Source organism: Lonchura striata, chromosome 3 (assembly GCF_050655825.1).
Source record: "Lonchura striata isolate lonStrDom1 chromosome 3, ASM5065582v1, whole genome shotgun sequence".
NCBI lineage: Eukaryota > Metazoa > Chordata > Aves > Passeriformes > Estrildidae > Lonchura > Lonchura striata.
This window is the reverse complement of record NC_140705.1, coordinates 47,201,689-47,215,262: the sequence shown is the minus strand read 5'-3', so window position 1 is coordinate 47,215,262 and position 13,574 is coordinate 47,201,689. Positions and strand designations below refer to the sequence as shown.

General features: G+C 38.1%; 1 protein-coding gene across 11 annotated transcripts in view; it reads left to right on the top strand.

The window, feature by feature from the left end:
- HS3ST5 (heparan sulfate-glucosamine 3-sulfotransferase 5) overlaps positions 1 to 2,964 on the top strand; it is a 192,542-nt gene extending 189,578 nt beyond the window's left edge. For all 11 annotated transcript variants that reach the window (XM_077782266.2, XM_077782267.2, XM_077782264.2 and 8 more), the window contains one exon: positions 1,211 to 2,964. In XM_077782266.2, the coding sequence (XP_077638392.1) occupies positions 1,211 to 2,141 (931 nt within the window). In that variant the 3' untranslated portion in view covers positions 2,142 to 2,964. The remainder of the gene's footprint in view (positions 1 to 1,210) is intronic.
- The last annotated feature ends 10,610 nt before the right edge of the window (positions 2,965 to 13,574 follow it).

The following is a 13,574-nucleotide window of genomic DNA, read 5'->3' as shown; positions in this document are numbered from 1 at the left end:
ATACCTAAACAGCTATTAATGAGCATTGCCCATCTGGTATACTGGCTAAGGCAGGGGTCCTGTGAAAAATAATAGCATGCAGCTGTGTAATTTAAGAACTGTATCATAATATATGTGCACAGCAAGCTCACACTAAAATTTCCTAGGCAACCTTTGTTCTTACATATCCTTAATTTTGGAGAGCATGGCTCCAAAAAAATTAGTAATAATATTTTTTCTAGGACCTTGGAAGCTCTCTCTACACACCAAGTTAACCTTCAGTGAAATATTGGCCTGTATAATGTCCAAGGTGCTGATTTGACAGTGGGGATGAGAATTTATTCAAGGTCCTGTAGAAGTAAAATTTTAACATTTCTCTTACTGAACCACTTCTTGGATCCAATGGTATCAGATACAATAACAAAGAATTAGAAAGTAGAAAAGAGGGGAAAAAATTGTAGCTGAATATAAAAGAATAGTGCAAAAATGCAGTTGCAAAAGAAGAAATAATAAAACAAAAAATAAGGTTCAATGGGAGGATACAAGAGTGATTATAAGAAAATTGTTGATGTAACAATGCAATAAATGCATATTTAAAAACTCTTCTTGCCATTATTTTTGTACCTTGCTAATCTTATCTGAATCAGAACCTTGATCTTTCTGGCTCTGACTGGCAGAGAAACACTGGGCATATTGTAAAGTGGAGGAGACATACTGAAACATGATACTTAGAAAGCCAGTTTTCATCCCTTTTTCTCCTCTTCACTAAAAAAGCCATCTCTGGATCAGCACAATGGGAAGACTTCAGGCTAGAATGAGAAAAGTGTGGGAAAGAGATTACTTAAATCAGGTGTATCTTCAGATCAAAATGTGCAAATATAATTCATCTTACAATGCTTTAAAAACTGCCAAACTCATCACAAAATAATGAGGAATGTGGAAGTTTAGGCAAGATTTAAGAAGACACAAGACCAGTAATCACAGTTCCTATGCTGGCAAAGGACAGATGGGTCAAGTTAGAAATTTCTCAGCTAAATCACTGCTAAAAAATAACCAATTAAACAATTAAAAAAATGCAAATTATTTAATTGCTGGCAGAATAAGATAAAAGTTGAAAAATGAGCATATCACATTACATTTGAATATGTTCCCAAGAGCATGATTCCCTTGTACATAAAACTTGTCTTGAGAGATACCCTCTTTCTACAAGTACCTCTTATTTTACTTGCAGACTGCAGCCCCTCTGCCCCATTGATGGTCGTTTTGGATCCCGCAGCCAGGACGAAATCCCGTTGCGAGCCCTGCAGTTCAAGCGAGGTCTGCTCCATGAATTTCGAAAGGGCAATGCCACCAAGGAACAAATTCGACTGCACAATCTGGTTCAGCAGCTTCCCAAGGCCATTATCATTGGGGTGCGGAAAGGAGGCACCCGAGCACTACTGGAGATGCTGAACCTTCACCCTGCAGTGGTCAAAGCTTCTCAAGAGATTCACTTCTTTGACAATGATGAAAACTATGCTAAGGGAATTGAGTGGTACCGGAAAAAAATGCCTTTTTCTTACCCTCATCAAATAACAATTGAGAAAAGCCCTGCGTATTTTATCACTGAGGAAGTACCTGAAAGGATTTACAAAATGAACTCATCTATCAAATTATTGATCATTGTCAGGGAACCTACCACAAGAGCTATTTCTGATTACACTCAGGTGCTGGAAGGCAAGGAAAGAAAGAACAAAACTTACTACAAATTTGAGAAGCTGGCAATTGATCCTAATACCTGCGAAGTGAACACTAAGTATAAGGCAGTGAGAACCAGCATCTATACAAAACATCTGGAGAGATGGTTAAAATACTTCCCAATCGAGCAGTTTCATATTGTGGACGGAGATCGGCTCATCACAGAACCACTGCCTGAACTCCAGCTGGTTGAGAAGTTCCTAAATCTTCCTCCAAGGATAAGTCAGTACAATTTATACTTCAATGCCACCAGAGGGTTTTACTGCTTGCGATTTAACATTGTCTTTAACAAGTGCCTGGCGGGTAGCAAGGGACGCATCCATCCAGAGGTGGACACCTCTGTCATTACCAAATTGCGCAAGTTCTTCCATCCTTTTAATCAAAAATTTTACCAGATCACGGGGAGGACATTTAACTGGCCCTAAACAAAACTTCAAACAACACTTTCTGTTGCACATGAGGCATGCAATAGGATGTCTCTGCTGAAATATGCACTTTTCATAGATACAACTAGCAAAGTAACTTTTTTCATGCATACGTGTACATATTGCAGTGTGTGACCAAATATACAGTGGGATCGATTTTTTTCTACAGAGTAGTAACTAACATAAATTTACTGTCAATATAGTTGCATCTTTTAAGATATAATAATAAAGGGAAAGGAAGTATTTAGGGAAACAAAGTCAGACACTGTTAAAATGGTCAGTGTTCCTCTTGCTTAGTGAAGTGTTTATGTAACATACTTATTGATCTAAGCAGAACATTAGTTTATGCCATAAAAATTCTTGTCAAAAGTCTGTAAAGCTGTGAGAAAGCATAATCTTGAGGCTATATTTGGTACATGTATTGCTAAAGGAATACTGACACTTTAAACACAGTGCTGAATTTTTACAATGAGAGTGAATAGTACTATTTTCTTATTATTTTAAATGAATATCTTATCTCATACAAACTACATTATTTTAGAGTTCTTGTGGTGAGTTTGCACTATTGTTTTATTGTATGGACCATAGTGTCACTTGTAGCATGTCAATCATGTGTCAAGAAAAGGTCAAATAATTTTTTCTTCTATACTTGTGTGTCAACAAAGCTAAACATGGTGTACATAGTGTACAATGTTTGTAAATACTGGTTTCACACTAAGTAATTCTATTTTGTAAACTGAATATGGCTATTTAATTTATTGTGAAAATTAAATTTATTGTGGTATTTAAAAATGGAATGGATTAAAATTACCTATATGTGCAATGGCTTTTCACCTTTGCTTGATCTATGTCAGTGTGGTCCCTTAGCTTAGACAAATCATAGGTATGTGTGAGAGAGATATGCCCAGGTAATCTTGGTTTATAGACAGTTGAGAAAAGTGATACATGTGGTGAGGCAGGGTTTATTAAAAAGCTTATCCATCTAAGAATCTGGTGCAATGTGCACCTCAGAGAACAGTGTTGATGTTTGTTGTGGCACTTTGCTAAAATTAATGCAGCTACCTGTGAGCTAAAGCATGACTGTAAAAGCCTACTATAACCAGATATATCAAAAAGGCAGAGTCGTCATTAAAACCAAAAAACCCAGACAGGTGAATAAAATTATAAGAAAGATTTTGGTGATTTCATCACCAAGAATTGGTGATGCTTCAGAAGTCATAGAAAACAGTTGTGATACTTTCGCTTTCATCTGGTAATGGATGCATCTGCTCTCAAGAAAACAACAACGGTATTGTTATTACTGGATAAACATATAGCTCATGTTTTCATTCAATAAGTGACAAGAAATTAGTTCAGGAAATTAATATCATCTAGAGATTGATGGAGACAAAAATTTTGGAAGGTGTCCAGAATATCTGAATATTCTGGGCTATGGCAGCAGAGTGGCTGGTAGTTCAGATTAAAAGAAGACCAAGTGTTCATCATGGGCTGTTTATTTTGTTCCACGATTTGGAAGCACTGGTTTTTCTAAATAAGTGGTTTTTAAAACTCTTCTGGGAGACTGCTTCTTGTCTTGCTGTATCTTTAATCATATGTGCTAACACTGTGAGCAGTGTGCCCTTCATGCTGCATCGGAGCCGTGCCAGCACAACACAGCAGAGCATATGTGAAATTCTCTGCAGTAGCTACAGTACAACTCACTGTTTCCCTGTATAAGACCCATTTATCTTGCCTACTTCCAGACAAAAAGACAGAAATTTAACTTATCTAATAGAGTTAAACAGGTAGTTTTTATCCAATTTAACCTTTTCATGGTCTTCAGGTGGGCAGACAGATTCCAGGCAGCTTTGGGTCATACTTCATATGGTCCTGGCCAAAAATTGACTGAAGGCTGAGATGTATTTGCAATGAAAGAGACAAATTAGTTAGGTCAAAGTTACCTCCAAGCACAAAATATGCATTTGAAATTAATATCTCTCTGCATTGATCAAAAGAGCCACAGAGACTATAATCTACCAGGCACGACTACGCACATTCCTGTTAAAGTCAACTGGCTTAACTCCAGCTTATCATTTGCAATTTTGGAGGGATGTGGATAAATTTAGGCTATATCTTAGACAAATCTGGTTCAAAAATGCACAGAAGAATAGTCAGGAACAGCAGAGGAGGAAAGAGGGTTCAAAGGCATTATAGTGTATATTAAGAAGACTAAAAGAGCAGGAGAGTGATTCACTTTCACTAAACCTTCAATGCAATGTTGTCAAGTCTATTTGACATAACCCAATGAAGAGAAAATTTCAAAACTGATTCATAATATATAGATACAACACATCACCCAAAACATTCTCCTAGGTTAATGGGGATTTTGCCTCAGTGTTCATAACCAGTTTGTGAAGTCCTGACCTTATGGTACTTTCCTCTTTAGGAGAAATTTCTGAATAAATCACTTCAAACTCTTTGCTTTGCTTCCCAAATTCTGAGTGAATAATTTCTATTCAAATTGATCATGAGTGCTCAGTCTGGGAAGATCATTCTTAGCTTGAAATTATGATTTCAGAGTGATGCACAGCTACATGAAGTTGCAGCTGTTAACTTGTTGCATTTAAGTTCTCTAAAGACATTGCATGTTTCCCATTTTCTGAACTCTAAAATTATAGGCTCGCAGCTCTGGTAAATGTTTGGATTAAAACAGATATTATTTCTGTATATTTTTATCTAATTGTCCCAGCTGCTATTTAAAATACATAGGACAACATTTTGCAGTATAAAGGATTATCAGAGATGAATTTGAAATTGTATTTTCAGAAATTAGTACATAGGTAAATAAAGGACTGATAATTGGAGATCAGAGATTCATTTACTATTAAGCCACTATAATGCATTTTCTTCAGGAAAGTGGAATAGATATTATGGAAATGCATATACCCTATGTTAATGGATTTTTTCCTTTTTTTCTTTTGCCACAATCTCTAAGAATAAAAAAGACAGACCATTTTTAGCAACATGTTTCATATAATAGTCCAAGATTTTTAAAAGACAATGGCCACAAGCTAAAAACACAGGACCACCATCTGAACATCAGGAAGCACTTTTATAATGTGCAGGCAAAGCACTGGCATGGGCTGCCCATAGAAGTTGTAGATTTTCCATCATTGGAGATATTCAAAAGCCATTTGCACACTGTCCTAGGCAACTGGTTTTGGGTGTCTCTGCTTGAGCAGTGGGGGTTGCATTTTCCTTCTAACCTCAACTATGCTGTGACCTTGTGAAAAATCTCTCTATACCATTTAGTTCTTATAGGGTACTGCTCATTGGTTCAATGTTGTACAGACCACAGAGAAAGTGGAACCCCAGTGTCACAAGCCAGTCCAGCCACTGCTCAAACCCAGGTTATGGAAGCACCACAGGGCTCATATTTACTCCCTGGATAGCTGATCTATTCTCATGCTGGAACTTACTGGAACCCTGTGATAGGAGAGACCTTTCATTAATGGCAGTCCTACAGATCACTGCTGCTAGTTTCAGTACAGGCTGAGAAGACTACAGAGACCAGGAGGTCCACAAAGGACCCTGCTTCATGAGGGGGAGTCAGAAGCTGAATGTCACAGGGAGTGGTATCTTTGCTTTCTTTTAAAATGCTATTCCTTTCCTTTGTAAAAATAACTTTAGAAACCAGGTGTATAGAAGGAGTCTACAATCCCACGGCAATTTAAGTCAACCCAGCTCATGCTTGCCAAGATCCCAGTCTCTGTCCTCATACAATGTGCTCTTTCCCACCCCTTTGCACTGACTCTCATGATTACCTGCCCCTTCCATGTCGAGCTACTTCAGTTCACTAGGCAGCCAGAAGACTAACTGACTTTAAAGGATGAGTAATGTCACTAAAACTGCTCTGGGTCACAGCAAACATCTTTAAAATTAGTATCTGTCACTAGAAGTGGCCAGGAATTTAATGCTCTGTGCAGGGCATTAAAACAAAGAAAACATTAAGACACTTCCATGTTCAAGTGGTTGGCAGTCATTGGATGCCTCCAGTGGGAAAGGATAGGCTTCAAAGGTAATAACACTGAGTGCCTTCCTCTTTCTTGTACTTAGCCAAAAACACCTTGAACCCACTGAAGAGGTGCCCCCAAGCAGTCCTCTAAGCCTTCTTATGTTATCATTTTGCTAGAATAAATATGCAAAGTGAATCAGAGAAATTTGGGTAGTAACTTTAAAATATGATAATAAGCATAAGGATATGATAACAGAAGTTTTATCTTCCTTCCTTACGCACCTCAAAAATGCTACGGATTGTCTAATTAGTTTCTTGAAAAAATACTTGCCACACTACTTTATACTTATAGAAGGTCCCTGAGCATGCTTGGTCCTCAGATTTATAAAAGACAGTAGAAGCAGAATAAATAATGTTAAATTTCACTTTTAAAAGAGTTTGTTTACAGAGCTAAGGATTTCATGTAAATTATTAAAAGTGATTTTAATAGTAATCTCAGACATTTTTTGCTAATGTACTCTTTAGTTCTGAGGACATCAACTGTCTACATAGCTACACTGCTGTTAGTTTTCTATTTAATTTAGAGTCTGCCACATAAAATTTATTTCACAAAGAAAAAAACAATTTAAAACTCAATAGTTAAGCTCCAGTGAGTCTCTGCATTATAAAGACTTGATTTTGTTACTGAAGGCTCATGCATGCTAGTGAAACAGGCATGTGCCCAGACTAACTATGATCAGTACCTACAAGATGATATTTCCTTCGTTTATGAGCTTCTTTGAGGAGATACTTTATATGTGATATTCCATAGCACTCTTCTACCAGCAGATCAGCTCTGGCTAATCTGTTTTTTAAAGGCTGACTTACCTTTTGACAACTTTGAGACAGACATAATAAACCATCTTCAGAACCACTAACTCTCCCTAACTTCATTTGAATTTATAGAGAAAGGATTTTCAGTCCTTTCTGCAATAATGCACTGATGAAAGCCCTTAGAGAACATCCATGTGTTATCAACTGGATACCAGCCTTTTTCCCAGGGCTTGAATTGACAAGCGCAAGGAAAGCACAGAAAAGACTAGAATGCCATGGTCCATCTGCTGCACCGTGCTTAGCATATGGTAAATAAGATTACCTGCTGTTCTGAGATTTTTAGTAAAACTGGCAGTAGCGTGTTGTGACTTCAGTAGCTGATGGTCACCAAACTACTGGACTCTTTTTAGTTTATGTCTAGCTCGCTTTCAGTTCAGCTTTGACTCCACTCAGCTTCTTATTAATTTAAAATTTTTTTCTCATGGTGCACAGTGATCCACAGCTCTCCCTGAAAAGTATGTCTTGTGAGACAGAAAGAGAAATATCAGCACAGGCTGTCATTGTCTTTGCCACTGTGACCATAGAGAAGGGCTGTGGTACAAGGAATTTATCTCTGACGTTATTACTACATGATTCCCTAACAACCTCCAAAATAATTTCCCCTCAGCAGAAGTGCTCACTACTTTAGAATGTTAATGCTTCTATGAAAGTGTGTTGGTTATTTCAGGATATGAAACATCTATATTTTGAACAGACTGTAGTCCTTTGATACAGTACATATAAAGTACACATAATATACAGCAAAACATAGGATATGACAAGGAAACAATGCTACTTCAAGCCATCTGATGTTATGCCTCAGGCTGATTAAATAGACAAAAGGAAACATGACCGAATCATGCATATCTTACCCCTGGCCTTAATTGCAACCAACTGTTTTGCAATGTATGAGGTCTTTGCCATCCAATTCCTTGACTGATTTTCTTCTGATGAAAGACTTTCCACTTCATTGAACTGTGAAGGCTTCGTTTTCATTTCAAACCCATGGAGACATAAGAATTAATTTACAATTCCTACTATATGGAAAAAAAGTTATACGCATTTCATAAGAGGTGAAACTAAAAGCAGCACTATTACTAACTCCATCTTCAGAAAATTGCTCCAGTTGTTGCAAGCTCCTCCATAAAGCTTCACTAGTAATACAGCTTTATAGGAACAGAAAAAAAGCATTTTTACTTTGGATGGCAATGTAGGAGTACAGTGTCTTGCAAAGATGCAGCCCAGACCTATAAGTATAGTGAAGTGAAATCATCTTTTGTCTTAAAAACTCCACATTTGGTATGCATTGAAACAGCCAGCCCACACCAAGCAGATGAAGGAAATAACAATTTCTTTTTTCTTTTATTTATAAAGTAAGTCTACTCTTCCAAGAGGTAGCCACAAGTAATTATGATTTCCATCAGTAGTAATTAGCAATGCATATCCCATACAGTGGGCAGCTACTATTACACCTTCAGGCTCATTTCAATCAATTTGCTCTGAAGTGCCCCGAGAATTAACTGGAGAAGAAACTTCCGCTAAGTGCTGATGAGGTAAAAAGTCTGACTAGATTTCTGACCTGGACTCTAAAGTTTCCACCTTTATGCAAGTGGTCTGCCCTGGCACAGTGGCCTACCAGTCTGTCCACTGATAACAAAAGAGGAATGAGCAGAGCTAGTTATACCAGTTCATTTATATTCAAGATCTAGCAAAATTTCCTTTGCTAAGCCACAGAGGCTTTATTTTAAAATGCTGTCAATTGAAGTTGAGTATTTCACAGCTGTCACATTCATTTTCACTTTTGACACTTAGATATTAAAAGAAAACCAGAATATAACTATGCAGACATCTTCTCAAGTCTTGGAGCTACCTAAACAATTCAGATTTCTATTTTTAATCCACTTTAGTGAATTTGAATAACAATTGCACAAAATACAAAGTAAATTGATAGATAAAAGTAGTGGCAATGCATTTTTATGTTGCATAAAATAATAAAAATAATCACAGGAGTTGACTAAAATGATAGGTACCTTATTTTCCTGGATGTTCCTAAGTGTAAACCGACAAGACTCTTCTTAACAGCTTTCTTGTTCAACACCAAAAATGCATTGAGTTACACCTAAAGGCTATAGCTACTTGCATCATAATTAGGATATTCTTTGAACACAGGAGACAAGCATTCAAATTTCCCTAAGTTGAGGAAATTCAAATGTAAGGTAGGCATTTTGCAAAACAGAGACAAAACAGTGGCAAATCAAGGCTGTGTGCTATGACTCTGCTAGGCTTGCTTAGCACCAGCTCATCTTGTACAGCCTCCTCTGGAAGCCTAATGGATGGATGCCACGAAGTCTTGGAGAGGTAAGAGGCTATAAACATATATCTGGCATGACTGATTGATTGTATTGGTTGCTGAATCCTTAGAAGGCACTATACTTACTCATGTAGAAATAACCTAGCAGCTACTCCTGTGTTACAAAATCTGTGAGGTGGTTAAAAAGTTGAGACATCGCACAAGTGATCCCCACTTACCCCAAATGTCTTGGAGTGACACCCTTGAACTTGCAAATCTCATGTGAAGCCATGGTCTAGGTCTGTAAGTTAGCACCCACTTAAAACCCTCTAGGCCTGCACAGGGAAACCAGCACTGCCACTGCTTCTTGCACAGAGATGGGACCATGTCCTCTGCAATGTTTCATCTCTGAATAGTGGATTACAGGGTGTAATGTCATTGTAGGTGTTCACATGGCATAGGGAGAACCAATCACTCTAACTAGTTTGGTCAAGAGCTTGGGTGCTGGAATTGCTCTATCAGCCACCAAGCAATCGTCCAACCTGATAATGCATTATGAGAACAGCATTAGATTTCATTTGAGTAACACTGGTGATCTCATTTCATTTCCTTTATGTTATGTTAATAGTTACAATTCAACAGCTCTGATGTACTTTTAACTTGTACAGTTCTGTGTGTAATCTAGCTGAAGGTTTAATAGCACTTGGTATTCAATTAATTCCAGTTTTCCTGCTGCAGCTTTTTGTAAGTGCATTCTGCGAATCTAGAAGGAGCTAATTTTCTCCCACATAAATGAAAATCAAACCCAGGACAGAGTGAGACCTCACAAAAATAAAACTCCACCGCCTTTGGTTTAACAGACCACATCTACCACATCTACAGCCAAATCAGTGGGAAAAGCTCTATTAAAGCAAATTTTGTGATCCTGTTTCCTGAGGAAAGTTTCAGGTGTGGAAAAGAGGGGACTATGGCAGTGGCTGGAGCCATTGTTCAAAATAACATATCCTGAAAGGCAGGCCAAGGCTGTGTCATAAATATAGTCTTTCTGTACTGACTTGGGTCTTAGCATATCCACTGTATCCCAGCAAAATTTTGCTTACACCCAGATTGGGAAAAATCCTTTGGTGTTGAGCTGCCATGGCCTGAGTATTGACAGATAATGATAATCAACAGAAACCTCCCTGGGAGACCGACACAGCTCCTGTGGGAGCATGTTTGCCACCATTCTCCTCCTCCTCTGCCTAATCTATCCCATCAACTTTCCACTCTAGGTCCCACACCATTAGGCTTCCCATAATCTCTATGGAAAGAAGAACAAATCCAGAATAAAGACTAATCCAGTGTCTCTTTGTGGGTGATTGTAGACGATGCAGATGAAAGCAGGGAAGCTCCTAAGCTGAGAAGCAGCCTCAGTGCAGCTTTGTGGGTTGGTCTGCACTCCCCAGCTAGAAGAGAGGCTTGATTTTTCCTGCAGGAACCAAAATCTGCAATGGTGGGAGACCAAGGGCAAAGCAGGCTTGTTTGCTGATGCACTTTGGCCCATCACTCAGCAAAGAACTGTGATTCCTGGGGGTACTGCTGTCATCTTCTTCTTAGGCATAAAAGGCAAGTCTCTCACTTGCTACATAACCTTTCTGTATATGTACATGCAGAGAAAGCCTTATTCTAAGTCTTTCATGTACACCTGGGAGACAGACACTGGTATGGGTCTTTTCTGTCTCACCTTAAGGCTGTTTAAAAATCTCTTGCTTTGGTAAGTGTGTGTTTGTTCACATATTTTGTTGTGGATTTGCAGTACAGAAGGGACTCTGTGACTTTTGTGCACAGGGTAAAGCAGTAGTTATGGACTTGCTAAGATTTCTCACATGAGAGAAATTTTGCCCTTGTGCTCAGTTTTTTGCTGGATGAGTTACCAAATTTCCAGGGGGGCAGAAAAGGCAGGTCTGTGTGTCAAGCCAAAGGTACTATGAACATGACTGACAGTTTATTATCCTCCTAATCAAAGCACAGGAGAAATTAACCACTTAAAAAGGAGCTTGTTCCAGATGTCAGCTCAAGGCTTCAAGTGAAGGAATATGTCCCCACACATTGTGAGCTATTATAAAACAGGGATGGTCAAGCTGTGATTCCTGACCTACATGAATTTTAGTCAGGTATGGTTAATGCATACCTTTCAGGCAAGGATTATGCTATTTCTCCAACACGGAGAACTTGTCAGACTGCAGGAGGGAAAGGACGCTACAAAAGTTATAGGTGAGAAAATTTATGTGTGGGGGTAACCAACTTAAATTGTCCAAATGAATCATTGCTATGATCCTGTAGCTTGTATCTTGGAAGGAAAACCAGCTTCTGCCTCTCAGATAAAAGCCACTTTAAAAATATTTTATAAAAAGGGAAACTTGGAGAAAAATAAAAGTAATAGAGAAAAGGCACTAAACTTTTGAGAAGAAAGAATACATAGAAGCAAGCACAGATGCACTTTGGCAAGAAATAGGAATAAAAGCTTACGGCTGCAAATATGAAAAAAATATATTTACTATAGAAAGGAACAATAAAATAAATCAATTTCCATATTTGAGAGTACAATGTATGAACTGGAAATAAGTAAACAGATAAGTGACAGACAAAGTATTTAGGAGGAATCAAAAAGGCTTTTTACAGGTATATGGGAGAAATGAAATAACAGAGAAAATAATATGATAAATAAATAAGAATGGTTTACCTGAAGTGAACTTTTTCAGTTCAATACCGGATTTTTTTTTTCAATTTTTTCCTCTATAAGTCATAGAGGATCATTTCAAAGGATCTGCTCCACATGAGCTGAGTGTTGATATGAGAGCTGGGCTTTCTACCCTGTTCCCAGCAATTTTTAAGAAGACCGGACCTCAGCCTACCTCTTACCAAGAAAACACCTTCCACAGCAGCTGGATACTTAGGTTTAAAATTCCTCAGCTTTTGGAATCTGGACTCTTGGTCTCCACCTGCAGACCTCACGATCAGGGTTTCATAGAAAGGGTAACTGTGCCCAAGCTGAACACGGGTCTCTCTGGAATAGACTTTGCCTCTTGTTGCTCTGCTTTGAAAGTGCTGCTAAGGTAGGTTCATAGCTAGATCACTTTAAGCTGTTACAAAGGCATGTAGCCCTAATTCTGAAGAACAAATGCAGCTGTAATGCTAAGAATAAAAACAACAGAAACAATAATAGTGATAATAATGAGAACGTAAGAGCTGGATTATCCAACAGAACTGGTGGGAGACCTCTCAGCTCTTCACTCAGAAGCAGAGGTGTCAGTTTTCTATTCAAAGGCCAGAGTCATAACAGAAATGACAATCTATACATATATATTATGAGTAGCACTGCAGCTCTTTATTTTGTCCAAGGGTATTACTGCTGTAAAGATCATCAAATTGAACATAACTCCTGTGGTGCATCTTTTTAATATGATACCTTAAATACACAATTATTTAATAATTAATTTAATTTTTAAACACAGAAAGTTCAATGGTTCAAACATATTTAATATTTTATCAACACTGATGTTCATAAAAGTCTTTCCCCAGCTATTTCCAGATAGCAAAAAAAATTGGTGAGAGAATGAATAATCAGAAAGTCAGCTACTGCTACCCAATGATTGTATTTTATTGTCATTTTGACCAAAAATACATCACTGGTTTATTGAACTTGACACAAAAAAAAAATCAGGATCAGCTTCTATGCAGAATTGCTCCATCAGTGTCAAGACCATTTAGATTATGTCTCCTTCAGTTTCACCATCCCTCCTTTCAACTTTGTTATATGATACTGAGAAAGTCCCTTCTGTATCATCTGCAGGATGAGTTATAAGGATGCAGGGTAGTTTTCATAGCTGTCTGGGGGTTACTATATTTCTGTTCTTTTGCAAATGTCTTCAGCATATGAGCTATTCCATTATGCACAGCAGCTGGGCTGGCAAGGCTAGGATTTCCAAACTTCTGGCAGCTTGACTGGCTTAGGCTCAACAGCTTCACTTGAGATGCCGAATGTCAGGAACCCTCAACTCAATGGCCAAGATCCTTATATCATGGATGAGTCAAAATTGTTTGCACTGGATTGAAATTTCTAGGGGAAAAAAGTGCACATGCTCTAGGAGAACAAGATCATCTATTTGATGATGAAGCCTTAGAACATATCACAATGAGCACAACAAAGTGGTTTGTTTGACAGCCCTGTTGACTGCTGTGAAGAACACAAAATAGCCAAGAGTAGAGTGAATTTCTCTACAATGTTACAATAACTGCAGGACAAAGTGGGACGAGG